This window comes from Gopherus evgoodei, chromosome 11 (assembly GCF_007399415.2).
Source record: "Gopherus evgoodei ecotype Sinaloan lineage chromosome 11, rGopEvg1_v1.p, whole genome shotgun sequence".
In the NCBI taxonomy this organism is placed as follows: domain Eukaryota; kingdom Metazoa; phylum Chordata; order Testudines; family Testudinidae; genus Gopherus; species Gopherus evgoodei.
In genome coordinates, this window is record NC_044332.1 from 66,262,155 (window position 1) to 66,281,717 (window position 19,563).

The 19,563-nt window shown below is 45.6% G+C and overlaps 1 protein-coding gene across 1 annotated transcript; it reads left to right on the forward strand.

Annotated features, from left to right (window-relative positions):
- The first annotated feature begins 4,860 nt into the window (after positions 1–4,860).
- LOC115659384 (5-hydroxytryptamine receptor 5A-like) lies at positions 4,861–17,972 on the forward strand. Its single transcript, XM_030579393.1, has 2 exons — positions 4,861–5,610; positions 15,422–17,972. Exons 1-2 carry the CDS (start codon positions 4,861–4,863, stop codon positions 15,752–15,754), a joined length of 1,083 nt encoding a protein of 360 aa, XP_030435253.1. The 3' UTR covers positions 15,755–17,972.
- The last annotated feature ends 1,591 nt before the right edge of the window (positions 17,973–19,563 follow it).

A 19,563-nucleotide genomic window follows, 5' to 3' on the forward strand; every position in this document is an offset into this window, starting at 1 on the left:
CTGATAACTCGTTACACGAGGCCAAGATCAAAGGCCCAAGTAAAGGTAAAATTGAACTATTTATGGTAGTTCTGGTTCTAAATCTGAGACAGTCATGAACTTGTAACCATGGGGAAAACTCAGTTGAGGGTTTTGAAGGACTGACATCTACCAAAGCCAGGGGTTGCAGTTGAGGTGACCCCTGGTAAGCTTTTTAGCATGTGTGTAGGGTCTTATTTTTTTAATAGTTTTTTTTATAATGCTTTCACCTTAAGAATAAATGCACTTGCTTATAAAGAGTTGTGTCATAACTAAAAACTTCATGCCATCATGCTGTCCATGGCCTTCGAAGAGAAAGAAAAGTGCAGATGCTGGCCTGGTTAGGCAGTCTGGCTTGCTGGGAATATTATAGTGTTGGCAGGGAATCTGTGCAGCCTGGAGAAGCTGGTCAGGAGGGAAAGAGATGCGAGTTTCTACCTAAGAAAGGAGACGCACTATACAAAATCATTGTGGCCCATGCTAAATGGATGAGACTGTTTAACTGATAGACTGCCAAAAGTAATTGTAAATGGGGAATCATCCTCCCATGGGAATGTTTCTAGAGGGTCTCACAGGGAGCTGCTCTTGCCCCAATGTTATTCTATAGCTTTGTCAACGATCTGGAGAAAAATCATTGATGGTAAAATTTGCACAAAAATTGCAGAAGTGGTAGATAATGATGATGACCAGTCAGACAGACGCTAACCTGGATATCTTGCTAAGGTGAGCTCATCTGAACAACATGCCTTTTAATTCAGCCATATGCAAGGTCATACATTTAGGAACAAAGAATTGGGTCACACTTACAAGATGGGAAATAGTATCCTGGAATGTAGTGACACTGAAAAGGACTTAGGGGTAATTACAGACAGATAATCAATTGAACAGGAGCTCCCTTTGCAATTCTATAGTTGAGGGCTAATATGAACCTTGGTTACATAAGCAGGGGAATATCAGGTAGGAGCAGGCAGCTGGTGTTACCTCTGTATACCGCCTTAATGAGATCATTACTGGAATATTGTGTGCAATTTGGTGTCCACATTTCAAAAAGAATGTTGAAATACTGGAAAGGGTTCAGAAAAGAGTTACAAGAATGGTTCACGGTCTGGAAAATGCATTACATTGAAAGACTAAAGAAGTTTATCCAAACGAAAGCTAAGAGCTGACTCGATCACAATCTACAAGTATCTCCGGGGGAAGAGATTTCTTTTTCTGTGATTCATTTTCATAAAGAAACAGACAATGGGAAAACCACAAAAAGGTAAATGACTTACATGTCCTTTGTTTCCAAATACATGTGCTTTAAAGGAGCTCCAGCAGAATTATGCAATTTTACAACCTGTCAAAACTTCAGGACCACAGAGTACTACTACATAGACAATGTTAGGATGGGGGTAACAGTAATAAAAGAGAAGACATATCTAGGTAGGAAGAAGAGGAAAAAAGAGAAGGGGTTCAGAGAAATGGAGGTCTGGCAGTTTTTCAGCCATCTCAACTTTTTTTATCCAAATGTATCTCAAAAATGAGTCCAAATTTCTTCAAGTTAATTGAATTGCTCTCTAAAGTTAAAAGAGATTATTTCCCAGACTTCTCCCTCAGTCAGGGCCAAGTACCACTGCGCTACGCTAGGCATAAGCCTACTCTTCCATTTTTGTAAAATCATGTGTTGATAGTGGATGGCTATTTAATCTACAGAAGACGACGTAACAAGATGTCATGTTTGGAAGCTGGAATTAGAGAAATTCAGTCTAGAAATAAGGTGCAAATTTTTAAACAGTCAGAGAAATTAACCATTGGAACAACTTACCTAGAGATGTGGTGGATTCTCTGTTACTTGAAGTCTTTGCATCCAGTCTTGATTTCTTTCTAAAACATCTGCAATAGCTCAAACAGGAGTTACGGGCCTGCTGCAAAAATTAATGGGTGAGGTTCTGGGGCTTGCAAATAAAAGTCAAACTAGATGATTATAACAATCCCTTCTAGCCTTAAGATCTATTAATCTGTTTAGGAGGAGTGAATGCCCTGGCTGTGATATAGGAGGAGCGGGAAGGGAGAAGGGAAGGATCAGGATGCTCTGGCTCTGACAGAGAAGGCAGTGCGTTAGTTATTTGCTAGGAACAAAGGGGTGTCCTGACTGTTAGACAGGAGGGAGGGGTAGAAGTGCTAGTACAGAGGAGGAAGCAGTGCATTGCCCACAGAGGAGGTAATGGACTGTGCTATCTGTACCCTTGCCCAACGGGGGAGCTCCCTCTGCCAAGTCCTGGTGCTCTGGGCTGGGAGGGGAGGCTGTAGCACTTCCGCCAGCCCCAAGGAGGGGATCAGCGGGAAGGGATGGCTGCAGTCCAGATGCAGGGTCTCTCTACGGGGAGTGGGGCCGCAGGGGTACACAGGAATGTACAGTACCTCCCCCTGTGCTCTCTAGACTAGGCCCTGCCCTGGCACGGGGACTTGAGTGGGGGGGGGCGCAGGAGGGCAGACGCTTCCTATGCTGGCTACAGCCCCGCAAACCTGCATGCAGCTGGCTCTGCCCTCTGCAAGCTATGCCTGAGGGTCACCCTGAGCTCTTAATTCTTCTCTGCCTCCGGACATGTGCCCTACTGGAGAGGGGTCCTTTCCCTGAGCCCCCTCCTTAGGACCTATCTGGTTGCACCTTGGTGGAGATGGGTGTTCCAACTGTTACAGAGTGTGAATTGGTTGAGGGTGGGATCTGTGACTGTAAGAGAGGAGGGGACAGGTGGGATGGTTGGAGGAGGGGTGGGTACCCTGGCTGTTACAGAGGAAGAGATAAGAGGATAGGGTGCTCTGGCTGTCACAGGAGAGAGGTAGTTTGGTTGGTTGTGATAGGGTGCTCTGGCTGCTACACAGGGGTGGGGGTGCTCTGGCTGTTATAGGAGAGGGGTCGCTGGGTTGGTTGTGGTAGGGTGCTCTGGCTGCAACAGAGGGGTTGGGGTACTCTGGCTTTTATAGGAAAGGGGTGAGTGGGTTGGTTGTGGTAGGGTGCTATGGCTGTTACAGGAGAGGGGTGGGGGCTACTCTGGCTGTTAGAGGAGACAGGTGAGTGGTGTGGTTGGTTGTAGTAGGGTGCTCTGACTGTTACTGAGGGATGGGTGGGTTGTTGTGGTAGGGTGTTCTGGCTGTTACCGAGGGGTGGGTGGGTTGGTTAGTTGTGGTAGGGTGCTCTGGCTGTTACAGGAGAGGGGTGAGGGCTACTCTGGCTGTTAGAGGAGACAGGTGGGTGGTGTGGTTGGTTGTAGTAGGGTGCTCTGACTGTTACTGAGGGATGGGTGGGTTGGTTGTGGTAGGGTGTTCTGGCTGTTACCGAGGGGTGGGTGGGTTGGTTGGTTGTGGTAGGGTGCTCCGGCTGTTACCGAGGGGTGGGTGGGTTGGTTGGTTGTGGTAGGGTGCTCTGGCTGTTAGAGGAAAGGGATGAGTGGGTTGGTTGGTTGTGGTAGGGCGCTCTGGCTGTTACAGGAGAGGGGTGGGTTGGTTGGTTGTGGTAGGGCGCTCTGGCTGTTACAGAAGAGGGGTGGGTGGGTTGGTTGTGGTAGGGTGCTCTGGCTGTTACAGGAGAGGGGTGGGTGGGTTGGTTGTGGTAGGGTGCTCTGGCTGTTACAGGAGAGGGGTGGGGGCTAGTCTGGCTGTTAGAGGAGACAGGTGGGTGGTGTGGTTGGTTGTAGTAGGGTGCTCTGACTGTTACTGAGGGATGGGTGGGTTGGTTGTGGTAGGGTGCTCTGGCTGTTAGAGGAAAGGGATGAGTGGGTTGGTTGGTTGCGGTAGGGCGCTCTGACTGTTAGAGGAAAGTGATGAGTGGGTGGGTTGGTTGTGGTAGGGTGCTCTGGCAAGGTGGGTGGGTGGGTTGGTTGGTTGTAGTAGGGTGCTCTGGCAAGGTGGGTGGGTGGGTTGGTTGGTTGTGGTAGGGTGCTCTGGCTGTTACCGAGGGGTGGGTGGGTTGGTTGGTTGGTTGTGGTAGGGTGCTCTGGCAGGGTGGGTGGGTGAGTTGGTTGTGGTAGGGTGCTCTGGCAGGGTGGGTGGGTTGGTTGTAGTAGGGTGCTCTGGCTGTTAGAGGAAAGAGATGAGTGGGTTGGTTGGTTGTGGCAGGGTGCTCTGGCTGTTACCGAGGGGTGGGTGGCTGGGTTGGTTGTGGTAGGGTGCTCTGGCAGGGTGGGTAGGGTGCTCTGGCTGTTACCGAGGGGTGGGTGGCTGGGTTGGTTGTGGTAGGGTGCTCTGGCTGTTACAGATGGGCCGGGGGATCATAGCTGAGAGCCCTGGGTTTGGCGCTCGTTGTGTCTGGAGAGCACCTGCACGGGGAGAGGGGGCAGGACAAGGGGCGGCAAAGGCTTTTCTCAGTCCCGCCGCCGCCCGATTGGTGCCCGCAGAAGCGCCGCCTGCTCCGCCCAGCGCCCGAAGTGCCCCCGCAGGCGGACCCCCGAGAGCCTCTCTTTCCCTTCGCCCTTTGGTGCAGCGGGAGCCTGGGCCACGGGACTGGGGGCGAGCGGGGAGCCGGTGTCATCGCTACAGCGGCACAGCGCCCCCCTCCCTGCCGGGCAGGCAGGCAGGCGGGAGCACATGGCAACGGCAGGGAGCAGCCGCTGACGGGAGGCAGCCCTAGCGTGGCTCTTGCCAAGACTCACTTCGCTTCCCGGCGCCCGGACTGCACGCGGCGAACCCGGGCTGCGCGCTCGGCCGCGGGGAGCGAGGGGCAGGAGGCTCCGGAGATCCCGGGAGCGCGTCTCTCCGGCGGAGCGGGCGGCTTGCACCCTGCGCCGGGAAGAACCGACCTGGGCGCGCAAACGGAGCGCGCAACCCGCCTAGCCCAGCGCTGCTCCCCGCCCGCTCCTGGGGATGGCCCAGAGCCCAGCTCCATGGGCATCCCGAATCCCCGGCCAGCCAGCCCTGGCCATCAATGCGTCCTCCGCCCCGGAGCTGGGGGGCGGCGGCTGGAGGAGCCGGGAGCCCTTCTCCATCTTCAGCATCCTCATCCTCACCCTGCTGGTCCTCCTGACCATCGCCACCTTCCTCTGGAACCTGCTGGTGCTGGTGACCATCCTGCGGGTCAAGACCTTCCACCGGGTGCCTCACAACCTGGTGGCCTCCACCGCCGTGTCCGACGTGCTGGTGGCGGCGCTGGTCATGCCCCTGAGCCTGGTGAAGGAGCTGTCGGCCGGGCGGCGCTGGCGGCTGGGCCGGGCGCTGTGCCACGTGTGGATCTCCTTCGACGTGCTGTGCTGCACCGCCAGCATCTGGAACGTGACGGCCATCGCCCTGGACCGCTACTGGTCCATCACCCGCCACCTGGAGTACACCCTGCGCGCCCGCCGCCGCGTCTCCAACGCCATGATCGGCCTCACCTGGGCGCTCTCCGCCGTCATCTCCCTGGCGCCCCTCTCCGGCTGGGGCGAGACCTACAGCCCGGCGCAGCAGCGCTGCCAGGTCAGCCAGGAGCCCTCCTACACCGTCTTCTCCACCTGCGGCGCCTTCTACCTGCCGCTCTGCGTCGTGCTCTTCGTCTACTGGAAGATCTACAAGGCGGCCCGGTTCCGGATCGGCGGGCGCCGGAGCAACGCGGTCCTGCCGCTGCCGGAGCTGGGCCCGGTAAAGAGCCGCGGCGGGCGGGCACCGCGGCGCTGGGCTGCGCGGGGGGCAGGCGGGCACAGCTGGTTTGCACGGGGCGGGTTGGGGGGGGGCAGTCAGGCACAGCACGGTTTGCACGGGGAGGTGTGCGAGGAGCGGTGCAGGGAGGCACAGTTGGGCTGGCAGTCTGCAATGACTATCTAATTCTAAACTAAAGTCATCTATCTGTCTAAACATAAAGTCCTCTCCCATTCCCCTTGTGCTTCCTGATTTAACACCCTTTAACTGAATTCTGCCTTCATGCCCAAGTACAGAGAAAATAATATAGTCATGCACATGTTTCTCTTAGACTTAGAGTGTATATAAATATAAAGCGAAGATGGTAGCCTTTTAAACCCACTGTCAATAGACCATTTACCATTGTTATGGGATAAAAGTTATTCACATTTTCCTCATTTTCTTTCAGTGTGTGTGTGTGTGTGTGTGTGTGTGTGTGTGTGTGTGTGTGTGTGTGTGTGTGTGTGTGTGTGTGGAGAGAGATTAGATAATAATTGCAATATCATGGTCTATTTAAAAAGTCCTAAATATGAATCCAGTGTTCCTGCATTTCTCTTTCAGGAAAATTGTTCAGATAAAGATAGAAATAGAGCTGTACAGTATGTACTGTTAGGGGATGTGTTTAATCTGTGCACACTCTGTTGTATGCCTCTCACTGTCTACATACATAATTTGTTCACTCCTTTCATTTTATTTTATACTTAAAATTTATGGAATCAAGCGGAACACAAAAGAGGAAAATGGGAATATAATACTTATTCCACAATACTAGTAAGTGATCCATTTATCATGTCATGATTGCCAGCTGTTTAAAAAGTTCATATTCTCTCCTTTAAGTTATCTCAAATGTTGATCCTGGTTCTGAAAACACCTACTTGGGTGAGTAGTCTCATTGATTTCAATACTACTCATGTAAATAAGAATTATTCTCCTGAGGCAGAATTTGCAGGATTAGGAGACTTGAGGTCCATTAAATCAGGAGCCTTTAAGAGGCCAGTTCTGTCCCCTTACTCACAGTAATACCATACTGCACCAATAAGCCCAAATAATTTCAGTGGGGCTGCCTGTGCAGTGAAGTACTACTCAACATGACGGAGAGAAAGAGTAGTGGACTGGGTTCTAAATTAATTCATCTATGTTCATGTGTACTTTCCTCTCTTTCTACAACCACTTAGTCTCCTGATACACACCTGTCCTCCTCCCTACTCTGAACTACAGAATAATTCCTGATGGTTTGTTTTCCCCTTTCCTGACCAAGTGTTTTAAAGTTGGTCTAACCAAATGCAGACTGATTGAACGTTACAAAATAAGTATGGCGAGGTGCTCAGCACCGTCTCCTCCACTGGGCCTGGCCCTGTCAAACCTCACTCATATACAAGCAGTAGAGCCAGTGGGAAAACTTAAACAAAACTTTTTTCCATTTAAAAATGCCATTTTGTCAAAACCAAAATGTTTTGATGGAAATTTCCTTTGAAGATTTATTGGGTCCCAGTGGGGAGAGAGCAGCCTACCCAGAACAGCCAGTATGCTGGTGGTTAGGGCACTCAGCTGGGATGTGGGAGACCCACGTTCCAGTCCTGGTTCTGATTCAGAGCCACCCTATCCCAGGTGAGTACTCTAGTCACAGGGCTACTGGCTATTCTGGGGTGGGTGGGTTGATAGTTCTCTTGTGAAAATTTTTGAAAGGTCTCGTTTTCATTCAGCATCAAAACAAAATTCAAAACCTTGAATGTTTGGTGGAATGGAATTGTTTTCTGGCCTGTCCTAGAAATAGTTGGATTGACTTTAACTTCAGATTGAAGTCAGTGGTACGTATCATGTTACAGTGGACACCTGTGAAGGTTTGCATTCACCCTAGTGATTACTGACAGCATCAGCAGCTTGTAAGAGGCACTTGGTACCTCACAGGACTGGGACCGTATGTCTTTAAATAAAGAGATGCATATGGTTTAAATTGGCTTACAGACGAAACAATCATTCCAGGGCTATTGCCTGCACTAAGTCACAAAATGTGTTGGAAAAGCTGAGTGCCTCAAGCCTTTGGAAATGCATTCCTTCCCTCCCACCCTTTTGCACCAGATTTCCTGCCAAGTTTACTTCTCTAATTACAAATATGATAAATACGTTGCTTGTGATTTATCTACAAACTTCCCAAAGACAAAAACCAACCTGAATACGTACAATGCATTTGCTCTCCCACAGACACTCATGCAGTAGAAAACTTTATGGGCTATTATTTTGGAAAACTAATTCAATTGAGACAATACTACTAAGATTCTGCAACTCTCATCTTTTTCAGTAATTTAAACAAAATTAATTCCTGGGTTTTTGTTTATTTTTAAATATATCTTGAATCCATGATAGTGATAGTATAGTAGATAGTGAGGACTTTACACTATGGCTGAAAAATATTAAGCTTCATTTGCAGGTTTAAAAAGCACCATCCTAATCCTCAGGGAGATCTTTACCACCTGGTGGAAGAGCTAAACGCCTGAGGCAATGCTCTGAGCACTTATTGCTTTAGAGACCTGGTAGGCAAAGAAGACTGCTCAGAAATTAACCTGTGGAGAAGGAAGAAAAATCATGTGTGGGTTTGTTTTTTTTTTGCATAGTTTATTCCTGATGTACGAGATCGTGATGCACTCATAAAAAGCTTGGTCCTGGTCATACTGAAGTCAATGGGAATTTTTTCATTGGCTTCAATGGGAGCAGGATCAAGTCCAAAATACCACTGGAAAAATACCAGATTGTGGAGAGTTTAGGAAAAAACAAAGGGGAAGTAGATCTGAGCCTTCTTCCCAAAACATCAGTGTCATTCCACAGGAAGAGCTGAAATGCCTAGATTTGTTTTTTTAAGTTTGCATAAAATTGGGATATAGTAGAGAATTTGTCAAAGTGGAACACAAAAAAATAGAGATCAGCATTTCTGGAATAAGGGGCATGTCTCTTTCCCCCTTAAGTCAGGTGATCCAGCTATTCCTTCTTGCTCCTTCCACATCCAGGTCCGATTGATGGTAGTTCTGTGGTTGAAGCCCATCTTGACTCTGTCTCCCATTTCTTCTGTCCTCTAACTCTCTTGTTTTCTGTCTTTTCTCCATTTCTCTTTTCACTTCTATCCCTCATTTCACTTTCTTCTTCCCCTTCCCAGTCTCCTCTTACCCCACCCTTCGACATCCAGCTTCACTCCTTAACTCTTTCTGTACACCCCTGGCTACTCTGTCCCTCAGCATTTCTCGCATTCAGTGCTGTAATGCAGCAGTTCTAATGACTAACACTAGAAATGCTATTAGCAATAGACGTCAAAGGCTGGTAGTGCTTCTCAAACTGAAGATGAGTAGTAATAGGGATGCTTGTGGGGAGAGCGTGCCATGCTGTGCCAGGAGGATTACATATTGTGACACTGGATTAGAACTGCCTGCCACGGTTGCAACGCACACCTTGAAACCCTGGTTGGCATTTTTCTAGCAACTGAGATTAAGGAGGAACAGATTTGAAGCCACAGGAGTTAAATGCCATCAAAATTGCCTGAAGAAACTGATGCTCCAGATGGAAGAATTATTATAATTATAACTTCCTTCTGTATAGTGCCTTTCAGCCACCAGAACCAGGTGTTTTACAAACTGTCAGTGTGCATATAATTATATATAGCATAAGGATAATTGTCTCCAGGCTGAGACTGGCATACCTAGGGCCAATTCCTACGCTTAGTTACAACAGTGTAAATCCAGAATAACTGAACTGATCTGAGTGTAGTTAATCCAGTGTAGTTGTGAGCAGAATTTTGGCGAAAATCTGAACCAAGGAGTTTTAAAAAACACTATTAAATCGTTTTGTGGTTTTTTAAGAGGAAGGAAAACAAAATGTCTGAGACCGTTCTGTTACATAATGAAGAATATGCAAAAATTCAGGGTTTTCTTTTTCTTTTTTTAAACACAAACACTTATTTCTTATTTCCCACTGAAACCAATGGGAGTTTTATCTGTGCAAGGACTGCAGAATCAGATCCTGAAATTAGACTGGTCTGAAGAAGTGGGCTGTAGCCCACAAAAGCTTATGCTCAAATAAATTTGTTAGTGTCTAAGGTGCCACAAGTACTCCTGTTCTTTTTACGGATACAGACTAACACGGCTGCTACTCTGAAACCTTTTGGATATAATTTCTTTTATAACAATCAAAGACTTGATTCTCTAACCTTTACTGATACGACTGGTTCTTTACTTACATGATTAATCTCATGGTTCTTGTCACACAGAGCCACAGTCTGTGACACGCTTTTTCACAGTGAGCAATACCTTATCTTTGGGAAGAGGCCTGTTGAAATAAATGAGATTACTCTCAGAGACAGATACTATTAAGAGTGCCATTAACATCAGTGGGACTCCTTGTGAAGAAAGGTATTGCTCAGGGTGAGCAAGAATGGCAGAATCTGGCCCATAAGGATTAGTTACTTGCATGAGAAAGTGTTGCAGGATCAGGCCCCAGGTTAAGCATGAAGAGCTAGACACAAGGGCCTAGATCTTCAAAGGCATTTAGGAGTCTAACTTTACTGATTTTAATGGGAGGTGGGTGACTATCTTTCAGGATCTCGGCTAGCTGCTAACACTATTTTTTATAATGTACATACAAAGCTTTCATCTTTGTACACTGCTCCAAAGCTCAAAAGGTTAATGAGTGTCTTTCCATTGACATCAATGGGCTTTGGATCAGGCCTTGCATCCAGAGCTCTCGACTCTACTCAGTTATGCAGGAAATTCTGCTTTGTTCAGCCTCCCTGTATGACATAATCAGGCAGGGCAGTGTGGGTTTTCCTCTTGGAGCTGCTCTGGGTCCTATGCCCCTCTCTTCTCTTCCCTTCTCTGAGCTTGAATAATCCTTTTACAATCATTTTGGGCTCTACTAGTTCTACTTTTTGCCAGTGTCCCCAGCAATTTAAATCTGGGAGAGGATTCCTCTAGTGTAAGGTAGCTCTGAAGCTGCTCTGAACTACTCTGGGAACTGGGATGGCACAGAATCCGCTCCAAAATTGAAGATGGGGTTGCAAACGGGATGTAGGATTTGATCTACTTTCCATTGACATCACTTCAGTGGGAGTTGGATCAGACCTGTAAGAAGGACTATAACAATTGTTAGGGCTGAAAGGAGCTAAAACGTTGTTTGGACCTGCACCCCCACCCAGACATTGCAGAAACTGTGGGAGATATAACTTCTCCCTGATCTGTTTGCAGAGGCGATGCTCCATGTCTGGATCTTCTCCTTTTAGCCATCTGTGCCACCCACGATCTCCTTATACTGCAATAATCACCTTGTGGCCAGTTACTTTGGTTTTAAAGCCTCTGTGCTCATGAAGTAGCAGAGGAGCCTCAACATAGTCAAGGCTCAAGGCCAACATTTTGTTATAACAAGTGTAAGAATGGAGTTGCTTAGGAAAACGCCCCAGGCCAGCTAGAAATCAGCTGGAAGGTATCAAGTATGTAGGGTGATAAGAGTTAGAATGATGGAAATCATTCTGGAAAGTTATCGTCCACTTTTCATGCAATTCTGTTAGGCCCCAGTTGAGAAAACCACAGGCTTAACTTCCATGTTCAAGCACTTTGCTGAATCAGGGCCTTAATTTCCTTTTTGAGAGAACGTTAAATATTCGTAGAAGGCCTATAAGTGCAAATTGCATGTGAGAAATCTCTGATTCTTAAAAAAACCCTTTTGGTGATTTGATGACATTATGGAGCAATATATTCCTCTCTCTGCTCACCTCAGGCACGTTTGAAGATGAATCTGTTGAAAAGCTGTTGAGCTAAACTGGGGCAAATCACATTTAAATACCTCCAGTCTGCTGGAGTTCATGCAAGAGTACAGAACATTCCTCAGAAATATGGACCTTTCAGACACATCGCGGCCACTGAATAAGACACAATGCTATTGTTTGTAGAAGCAGTAGATTGCAATTTGTACTTTTATTATTTAATATTCCTATTGGAAGAACAGTGCTCAGAGACCCCAAAGCAGCATTGGGTCCCAAAAAATTCATTGGTGAACCACAAACAGTAGTCATGGGAAGTATAAATTATTTAAATCCAAAGAAATATTAGAATAATTAAGCCTAAATCAACGGGAGAATTTCTGTTGATTTCAATATGATCTGGATCAGGCTCCAGATGCATACTGCATTAGCAGCAAACCATCTGAAGTATGTTGTGCTGTAGGCAAAATTTAAACAGTGGGTGAAATCCTCCTTTCTCCCACCAATGAATCTTGAGGAAGGGGGGGAAATAATCAGTTTTGGATGTGTTTCACCAGCCGTGTGCTTCTCAGAGAAAGAGATGATTCATGCGAAGTGTTACGAGTGCATTTATTCCCCGATAGACAAACATTTAAAACTTTGATTTGTGGAATGAAATTGATTGCTGCAGACTATTTTAAAAAGTGCCCCAATCTGTGTCTGTGTATTTAACTGGATGGATGTTCTAGCAATGCTTTATGTCTGCTGCATTACTCCAGCAGGTTATGCCACCCTCCTCCCCAGTCGTACAACAGTGAACTGGCTTCTGCCTCTGGCATACACACAAGGGCCTGATTCTTCTTTGCCCTACTCTTGTGTAATGAAGTATGCCTGTGCAAAGTGGGTGTAAAAGGCCACCTGTCATGCAGTGGCTGGCCCCTTTAAGAGAAATTGGGCATCGCCCCAGCTGATGCTGTGAGGCCAGGGATCAGGTGATAGCTTGAAAATTGCCTGAGGCTAGATCCACAAAGGTGACTGTAGGCATTGCAGTGTCTTTTGCTTAGGCAACGCAAAATCCATAGCCCTGAGTTAGGTGCCTAAGAAAGGGATTCACAGAAACCAGCAAATTGAGAGGGGTAAACCTTGGGCTGCCCCTCCAAGGTAATAAGGATCCCAACTCTACTCAGGATTCATCACTATGAGCCCTCTCTTGGATTTAGACACCTAAACTAGGTCGGTCATTTCTTAGAGAGGGCAAGGGTCTAACCTACCCAATTCTATCCAACAGCAGTTAGGCCAGTCTCCTAAAACGTGGGAGACCTATCTGCAAATCCCTATTCTCACTGATCTGGAGTGAGGCCTTGAACCCAGACCTCCCATAGCCCAGGTGAGTGCCCTCACTGTCAGGGTATTGGGTATTCTGTGGTTGGTGTCTCTCCATCTCTGCTGTTGCAGTGTGTATAAATAACTTTTTCATTGGGCTAGAGAGAGAGAACCTGAGCAACTATCACAGTTGTTAGGACACCCTGGGATGTGGTAGCATGAGGTTCAAATCCCTGCTCGAAGCAATGTAAATGACCACACAAGGTAGCGGAGTACCAGTGCCAGAGTTTCTGCATGCCTCATTCTATACACAGCTTCTACACTCCATGTACAAAGCTTCCAGAAACCTTAACTGTAGTATGGGAAAGAAAATGCCATGATAGACAGCTGACCTCTGGCTCTACTTCACAAGGAAAGTTTAAGTATAGTAAACAAGCAATAGATTCCCTCATCCAGCTCTTCCTAACAAGCATACGGAAGTAGTAATTGTCCAATGTCTGTACTAATTTGCATTCACATAATGTGTTTTGAGCCCTTTTTGCAGACCGTGATTAAAGATATGCAGAGCTAGCCCTCCTGCAGACAAATTATGTGACCCCTGGTATAGGAGTGCCATCCTATTTACATTTTTGGAACAAATGAGATGCATTTCATTTTCCTCTATTCCTTCCCCAGCAGCCCTAATCACCTGGTTCTTACATTCTGCAGTCATGTCTCACATCTCTGGGTGAAGGTAGGAATATCTATCTTGATGAGTGATAGTTTAGCATTTGCCAACATTTCAGTCTCTTGGCTGCTACTGTCCTCATATTAAACAGAGGGTCAATTGCTATTGTAAAGTTTACACATACAGGAGGAATACATATGTAGAACACACAGCTAATTTCTGAATGAGGGGCCATCTCCTGAGAGATGCCAAGTCCTCGCAACTCCTATTAAATTTTCACTTTTATGGGAATTTTAAGGGCATAGGCCTTAAATTGTGTGTGTTTTATTGTGCTGTCCTCAATCGTATTGCCTAGCAGAGCTGAAAACGTACGGACGCTTTAATTGTGACAGAAAAGTCACAGAAGTGTATTTCCTATGGGTAAAAGCTGGGCCCATGCTGCATCATAGTAAGGCACATATTAATTCTCATTGTCATACAAACCAATCTGCATTCCCTCTGCAAGTGAAACCATTCCTCACCCTTCCAAACAGCTCTTGGTGTTTGTCTCTTTTTTTTTCCCATTTGCTCTAGAACCGCTGAAGTTTCTACACACCTTGTGAAACTACTGAGGGGTAGAGGGCATGGATTGTGGGAATCTTGAATTGGTGTCTCCCACTAAACAAAATTGATATCGTTTGTGAGGTTGGGAGTAGAGCTGGTTGGAAAATAGTTCTTTTCCCCCTTTGTGAAGTCAACTTTGAAAATCAAAATTTTGAAATTATTTCAGAATTGTGGTGGTTCATGGGAGTTGTCGTTGGGGTGCATTATGCTCCCATTATCCTTTATGGGCTGGGCTCTTTGGCCAGACTACTTGTCCCATGATGCACCATTTCCTCCCCTCTTGGTGTGGGGAGAGGGTGCATGATAGGAGTCCCTGGACGTGATGCACAATGGGAAATGTAGTCCCACCTGAGAGCCCATGGAGGAGAATTGAAGCATAAGGCACTTGAACAACAATTCAGATGAGGCACCACAATGACTTTTTGAATAAAAATATTTCAGTTTTGTGTTGAAAATCAGAACCCCTCCAGTTTTTAGGCGTTTGGGTTTTTGATGAAATATTGAAATTTTCCACAGAAAGCAGACATTTTTCTTGTAAAAATCAAAAACCCAAATTTCCAGCAAAAACGAAGTTTGATGGGAAAATTTTCCACTTGCTGTAATGGGGAATATTGTCTTCTCCCCTTTCCCACCTGTGCCCAACCTACCATTGGGTGGTCTGGCAAGAGTGCAGTTTAAGAGGCTCATGGCCTCTGAAAGTCCCGCCCTTTGCTTGACAGATAACCAAGAGAAGATGGCTCCCTCCCAGATCTGAGGGACACAATAATCATTGGCAGTGTTATCTTCCACTCTGCCTCTGAGCAGCTGGGCTGATTTGAGTGGCCCTAGTTGTAGAAGCCATAGATTCCCCCTCACCAGTGGGTTACAATAACACTTGTGCAACTACCTCAAAAGTATTGATTGGCCCATCAGACCTGCACAGCAGCTTCATAGCATGAAATCCAGTAGGGATCCATTCCACAGATACTCCAAGGACAGGCTTTTCTCTTTGTTACACTGAGAGAGTCCCATTTTGTGACAGTACTTCCAAGTATCTACTGTATCTTTGTAACCCATGGTTACAGCACTCTCCCTCATATCAATACACCGATGAAAAGAAACAGAAAAAAACACCAGCTTCCAGAATTCCTGGGCCATTTTATTTATTTATTATTAAACTGTTTCAATCTTCTTTTCTTATAACAAACCAAACAAATTCTAGGTGCCAACCTATCCACAGAACAAGTGCCAAAGTAAAAGAGAGGAAAGACCAGTATACCTGTGCTCCTCTGTAGCACTTACCTTTCCAACATGATTAGAAGCCCAGTAGTTTTAGCACCTCATGGCATTTTCTTTTAGCATGCAAGGCCTGGTGCCTGGGCCATTTGTTGTAAGCGCACAGATGTTATGCTGTCATTTAAGAAATAATAATAATTTGACTCAAACAAACTGTTTTGGTAAGAATCCATGTTTGCTTTTGTTTTGAGGTGAAAGAAGCTTCCCATGAACCACAGATGGTGTTTACAGCTCGCCACGCGACTATCACTTTCCAGACAGATGGAGAAACATGGAGGGAACAGAAAGAGAAAAAAGCAGCTTTGATGGTTGGCATTTTAATTGGAGTTTTTGTACTTTGCTGGATACCTTTCTTTATCACGGAATTAATAAGCCCCCTCTGTTCCTGCAACATTCCACCGGTCTGGAAAAGCATCTTTCTCTGGCTTGGCTACTCCAATTCTTTCTTTAATCCTCTGATTTATACAGCATTTAACAAAAATTACAACAATGCCTTCAAAAACCTTTTTGTAAGGCAGAGATAAAAGAGGGATGGTTACATTGCCATGTAATACACTGACTTAGTGGAGGAAATATGTGCCTGTGAAATGTCTGATTGTAAGGAGCAGCCGCTATCTAAAGGGATTTTGCAGCAGTGAAGAACTACACTGAACACCTGTGTGTTGGGACATAAACCTACTTACCCTGTACAGTCTCCCACTGAAATGCATGTACACTGAGCTGTACTGAGGAAAGACGATGATAGAAGACTGAAAGGGTGAATGTTTCCTTTCTCTAGGATTTGAATCGATTTGTGCTAAATTCTGGAAGAAGTTAATTAAAAACATCTAGCATCACACTAATCCCATCTAACCAGACAACCCTATCCAGCCAACTATTGCTGCCAGGTAGTAGAATCTTCTTAATGGGCACAGGCATCAATGCAAACTCTGCCAGTGAAGCAATAGCTCTTATTGATTGGTGCACAGTCCTGATCCTAGTTTAATTTTAGGAGTGTCTTGGGGAGAAAAAAAGACATGCGCTTTGATATATTTTTTGGTAATATTTGAATAAAATAAATTGGACTAAGTTATGCAGCCCTACTAGAGCAAGAACGCAGCCCGAGATGAACCAAGGCCACAGCACTCAGGCTAGCATTGGTCTACTCCTATAAATTATAATTAAAGATGAACCCTGAGTTAACTGAAACTGAAGGTCAATTATGTCCCCTTAGGTTACAGGAGTTTTAGGGCCAGATCCCCAATTGGTGTAAATCTGCACCATTTCAATAAAGTCAATTTATACCAGCTGAGAAGTTGGCCCTGAGGTTTTATTCATGCAGCTCTCTTAAGCTCTGCAGGGCTGCCACTCCCAGTTTTCTGCACCCATGAGGAGCTCCAGGTTTGGGATGTCCCCTGGTACCTTTGTACAATTGGGGTTTACATGTATTATTTTTTTATAGCACTAGCAAGGTACATTCACTCCTGTAAACAGGCTTGGCAGAAACACGTGCGCCACTTATCTATTTTTCTGTGTCGCTGCAGTGCACCTCACAGTCTGTTCTCTGGCCATCATCAAGTTAATGAGCATATCTATCAGGGAGCTGATTGCATGGATTCTGCCGTCACACTGCATAAAGCCACAGTATTCTAGCATCAGTTTTCTAAAGGATTAGATTCCACATTTGGTTTTATTAGGAGGGATTCACCAGAGCAGCATTATTAAATGCCTGTAGAGGAGGTTCTGACAACGAAAAAATGATGCCGAATTTGTAATCAGCCACGACTTGTTTTACTTTGCCTTTAACAAAACTCATTGTAGAGTACCTGAAAAGGTTTCATAGCACTGAGGGGAAGCCAAGATGACCTCTCCCTTCTCACTGAAGACAACTTTCATAGAATTAAAACTGGAATGGGGTGCTCTGTTTTTCAGAGAATGTACAGAACTAGCGATTTGTCCTCTCTTTTATACACCACTCTTTGGGAAGGTCAGAGGAAATATTGCCCAAGCTCACAGCTCAACACTGGGTGAGTTCAGCCAGAGTGGTTATAGGGGTATTGTAGTCATCTCGCCCCCATGCAGACCATGGGCAGCTAGGATACCACCATACTCCACCCTAGTGCAGCACAGAACTTCAGAGGGACTTATATATGCCCCTCTTGAATGTGACAGAAGCACACACTCCTCATTGGAAGACTGGTGTTTCATGAAGTTCTGGGATAGCGGCTCTGGCTTGCAACACCAAACTCAGAGCGTACTAGGCAGGTCCAGGGAGAGACATCAGGATGCTAACTAGAATCCAAGTATAAACAAACCTCCAGCAGAATGCTTTCCTTATTCTCTGTAGTACTTTTAAAATCTCTTTACTGCCATAACCACTTAGGAGTTAACTCTGAGCATTAGAAGAGAAAGGAAGACACGTCTCTTGTGGCCTTTCTGCTCTAGCTGATATTTAGATCTAAAGTAAATGGGAAGAGAAGCAGAAGAATTATGCACAAGGACCACAGATGGGAGTTGAAGAGCATAAGTCCACCACCATTCTTCTCTTTCCTCTTGTGATGCCTTGGGGAGTTATGGGCTGCTGGCCCATCAATTTAAACACGAGGGGTTAATAGAACATTTTCAGGCCACGTTGCAGCTCCAAGTCTGCTGACTTCCAAGGCACACTGGAAAGTTTCTCTTTTTTACAGATTTTCTCCCCAAAGAGTGTGGAGATTTTTGGTAAGAAATTGAGATTCCGCTTTCTGCCAAGAGTGGGGGAAAAGGAGAGCTGAGGCTAGATCCTCAGCTGGTGTAAATCAATGTTGCATCACTGAAATCAGTGGAGCTGTGCCCATGTACACCAGCTGAGGCCCCCAGAGCCATGTAACTGATGTATTTTTTTAATTGTACATGCACTGAGAGTTTTCTGATCAACACATTTTATAAATAAAAAAAACAAAACAATGAAACTCTCTCTTTGTGATCATTTGCACTCTGACAGCGCCGACTAAAGGGAATTACTGGATTCTCTAATTAAAAGTCAAATATTTACACAAGGCATGTTGTTTAAAGAAAGATCTGAACAAGCGATAGCTCGCAGGAGTATTTCCTTCCCTCCTTCACTTAAAGGCAGGACAATCTTTAGGCTCCATTATCTACTAACAAGTAACTTTTCCTCATGAGCTGTAGTTGGAAGAAAGGATTGGAGACAGTTTTCAAGTGTTAGAGCAAAGGGCCAGGAGCCAGTCATGTAGGTTCTATTCCTTGCTCTGAAAGCAACTTTCTTATGACCTGAGATAGCCACCTTTTATGTGCCTCAGTTTACTGTCTTATTAAACTAATATTATATCACGAGTATTAGGAGGCTTGAAAGGGCTGTACTGCACTATACAAATCCAGAGTTGTTTTTATATAATAGTAGTGGCCTGGGGACTTCATCTTGCTGGGTGCTGTACATATACATAAGAGACAGCCCCTGCTCAGATCTTGCAATCTACATCGATAAGACTGGCAAAGGGTGGGAGAAAGGGATTATTAATCCCATTTTACAGATGGCAGTTGAGGCACAGAGGGACAAAGGGCCAGATTTTAAAAGGTATCTAGGCACTCAAGGGTGAAGATAGGTGCCTATCTCCATCTTTAGATGCTAAAATACCTTTAAAAATCTAGCCGTAAGTAACTTGCCCAGACTCACACAGGAAGTCTGTGGTGGTGCAGGGACTTGATGCTTCTGCTCTCACTGGCACCAGATTTACATTGGTGTATAACTCAGTGTAGTTCCTTTTGCTTTGGACTGTTGCAAGTGAGATCAGAATCATGTACTATAGACAGAGGAATTGTCTTAGTGCTGTGCTGCCATTTAAAAAAAGCTCTTATAAAAAAAAGTCTGGTACTTGCTTTATGTGCCTGTGTTTAGGAGGATACCACCACATGTCTGGACTTAGAGAACAGACATTTAAGACTTTTTAATTCATTTATTAAATCAGCCATCCAAAAGAATCTGAGCTGAGAGCAAAGAGGATGTGCTATACGGGGCTTATGTTAATGTATATGTTATATATGATGTAGCCCTGCTTCTCACCATCAGTTTTATAGATTTTTAAAGCCCTCATCTTCAGTTGACTTCCTGCAGAATACAGGCTACAGAGTTTCACCCAGTAATTCAAGCACTGAGCCCATAACATGATAGAACTAGAGTATCATTAGGGAGCCCTCAGCCAGGTCCACACTACAGTTAAATCAATTTAAACAGTGTTAAACCGATTTAACTCTGTACCCGTCCACACTACAAGGCACTTTAAATCGATTTTAAGGGCTCTTAAAATCAATTTCTGTACTCCTCCCCAACGAGAGGAGTAACCCTAAAATCGAT

Coding starts and splice junctions, on each gene's coding strand:
- LOC115659384 (XM_030579393.1), top strand. CDS start 4,861: ATGGCCCAGAGCCCAGCTCCATGGGCATCCCGAATCCCCGGCCAGCCA. Junction 5,611..15,421: donor CGCTGCCGGAGCTGGGCCCG/GTAAAGAGCCGC, acceptor TTTTGTTTTGAG/GTGAAAGAAGCTTCCCATGA.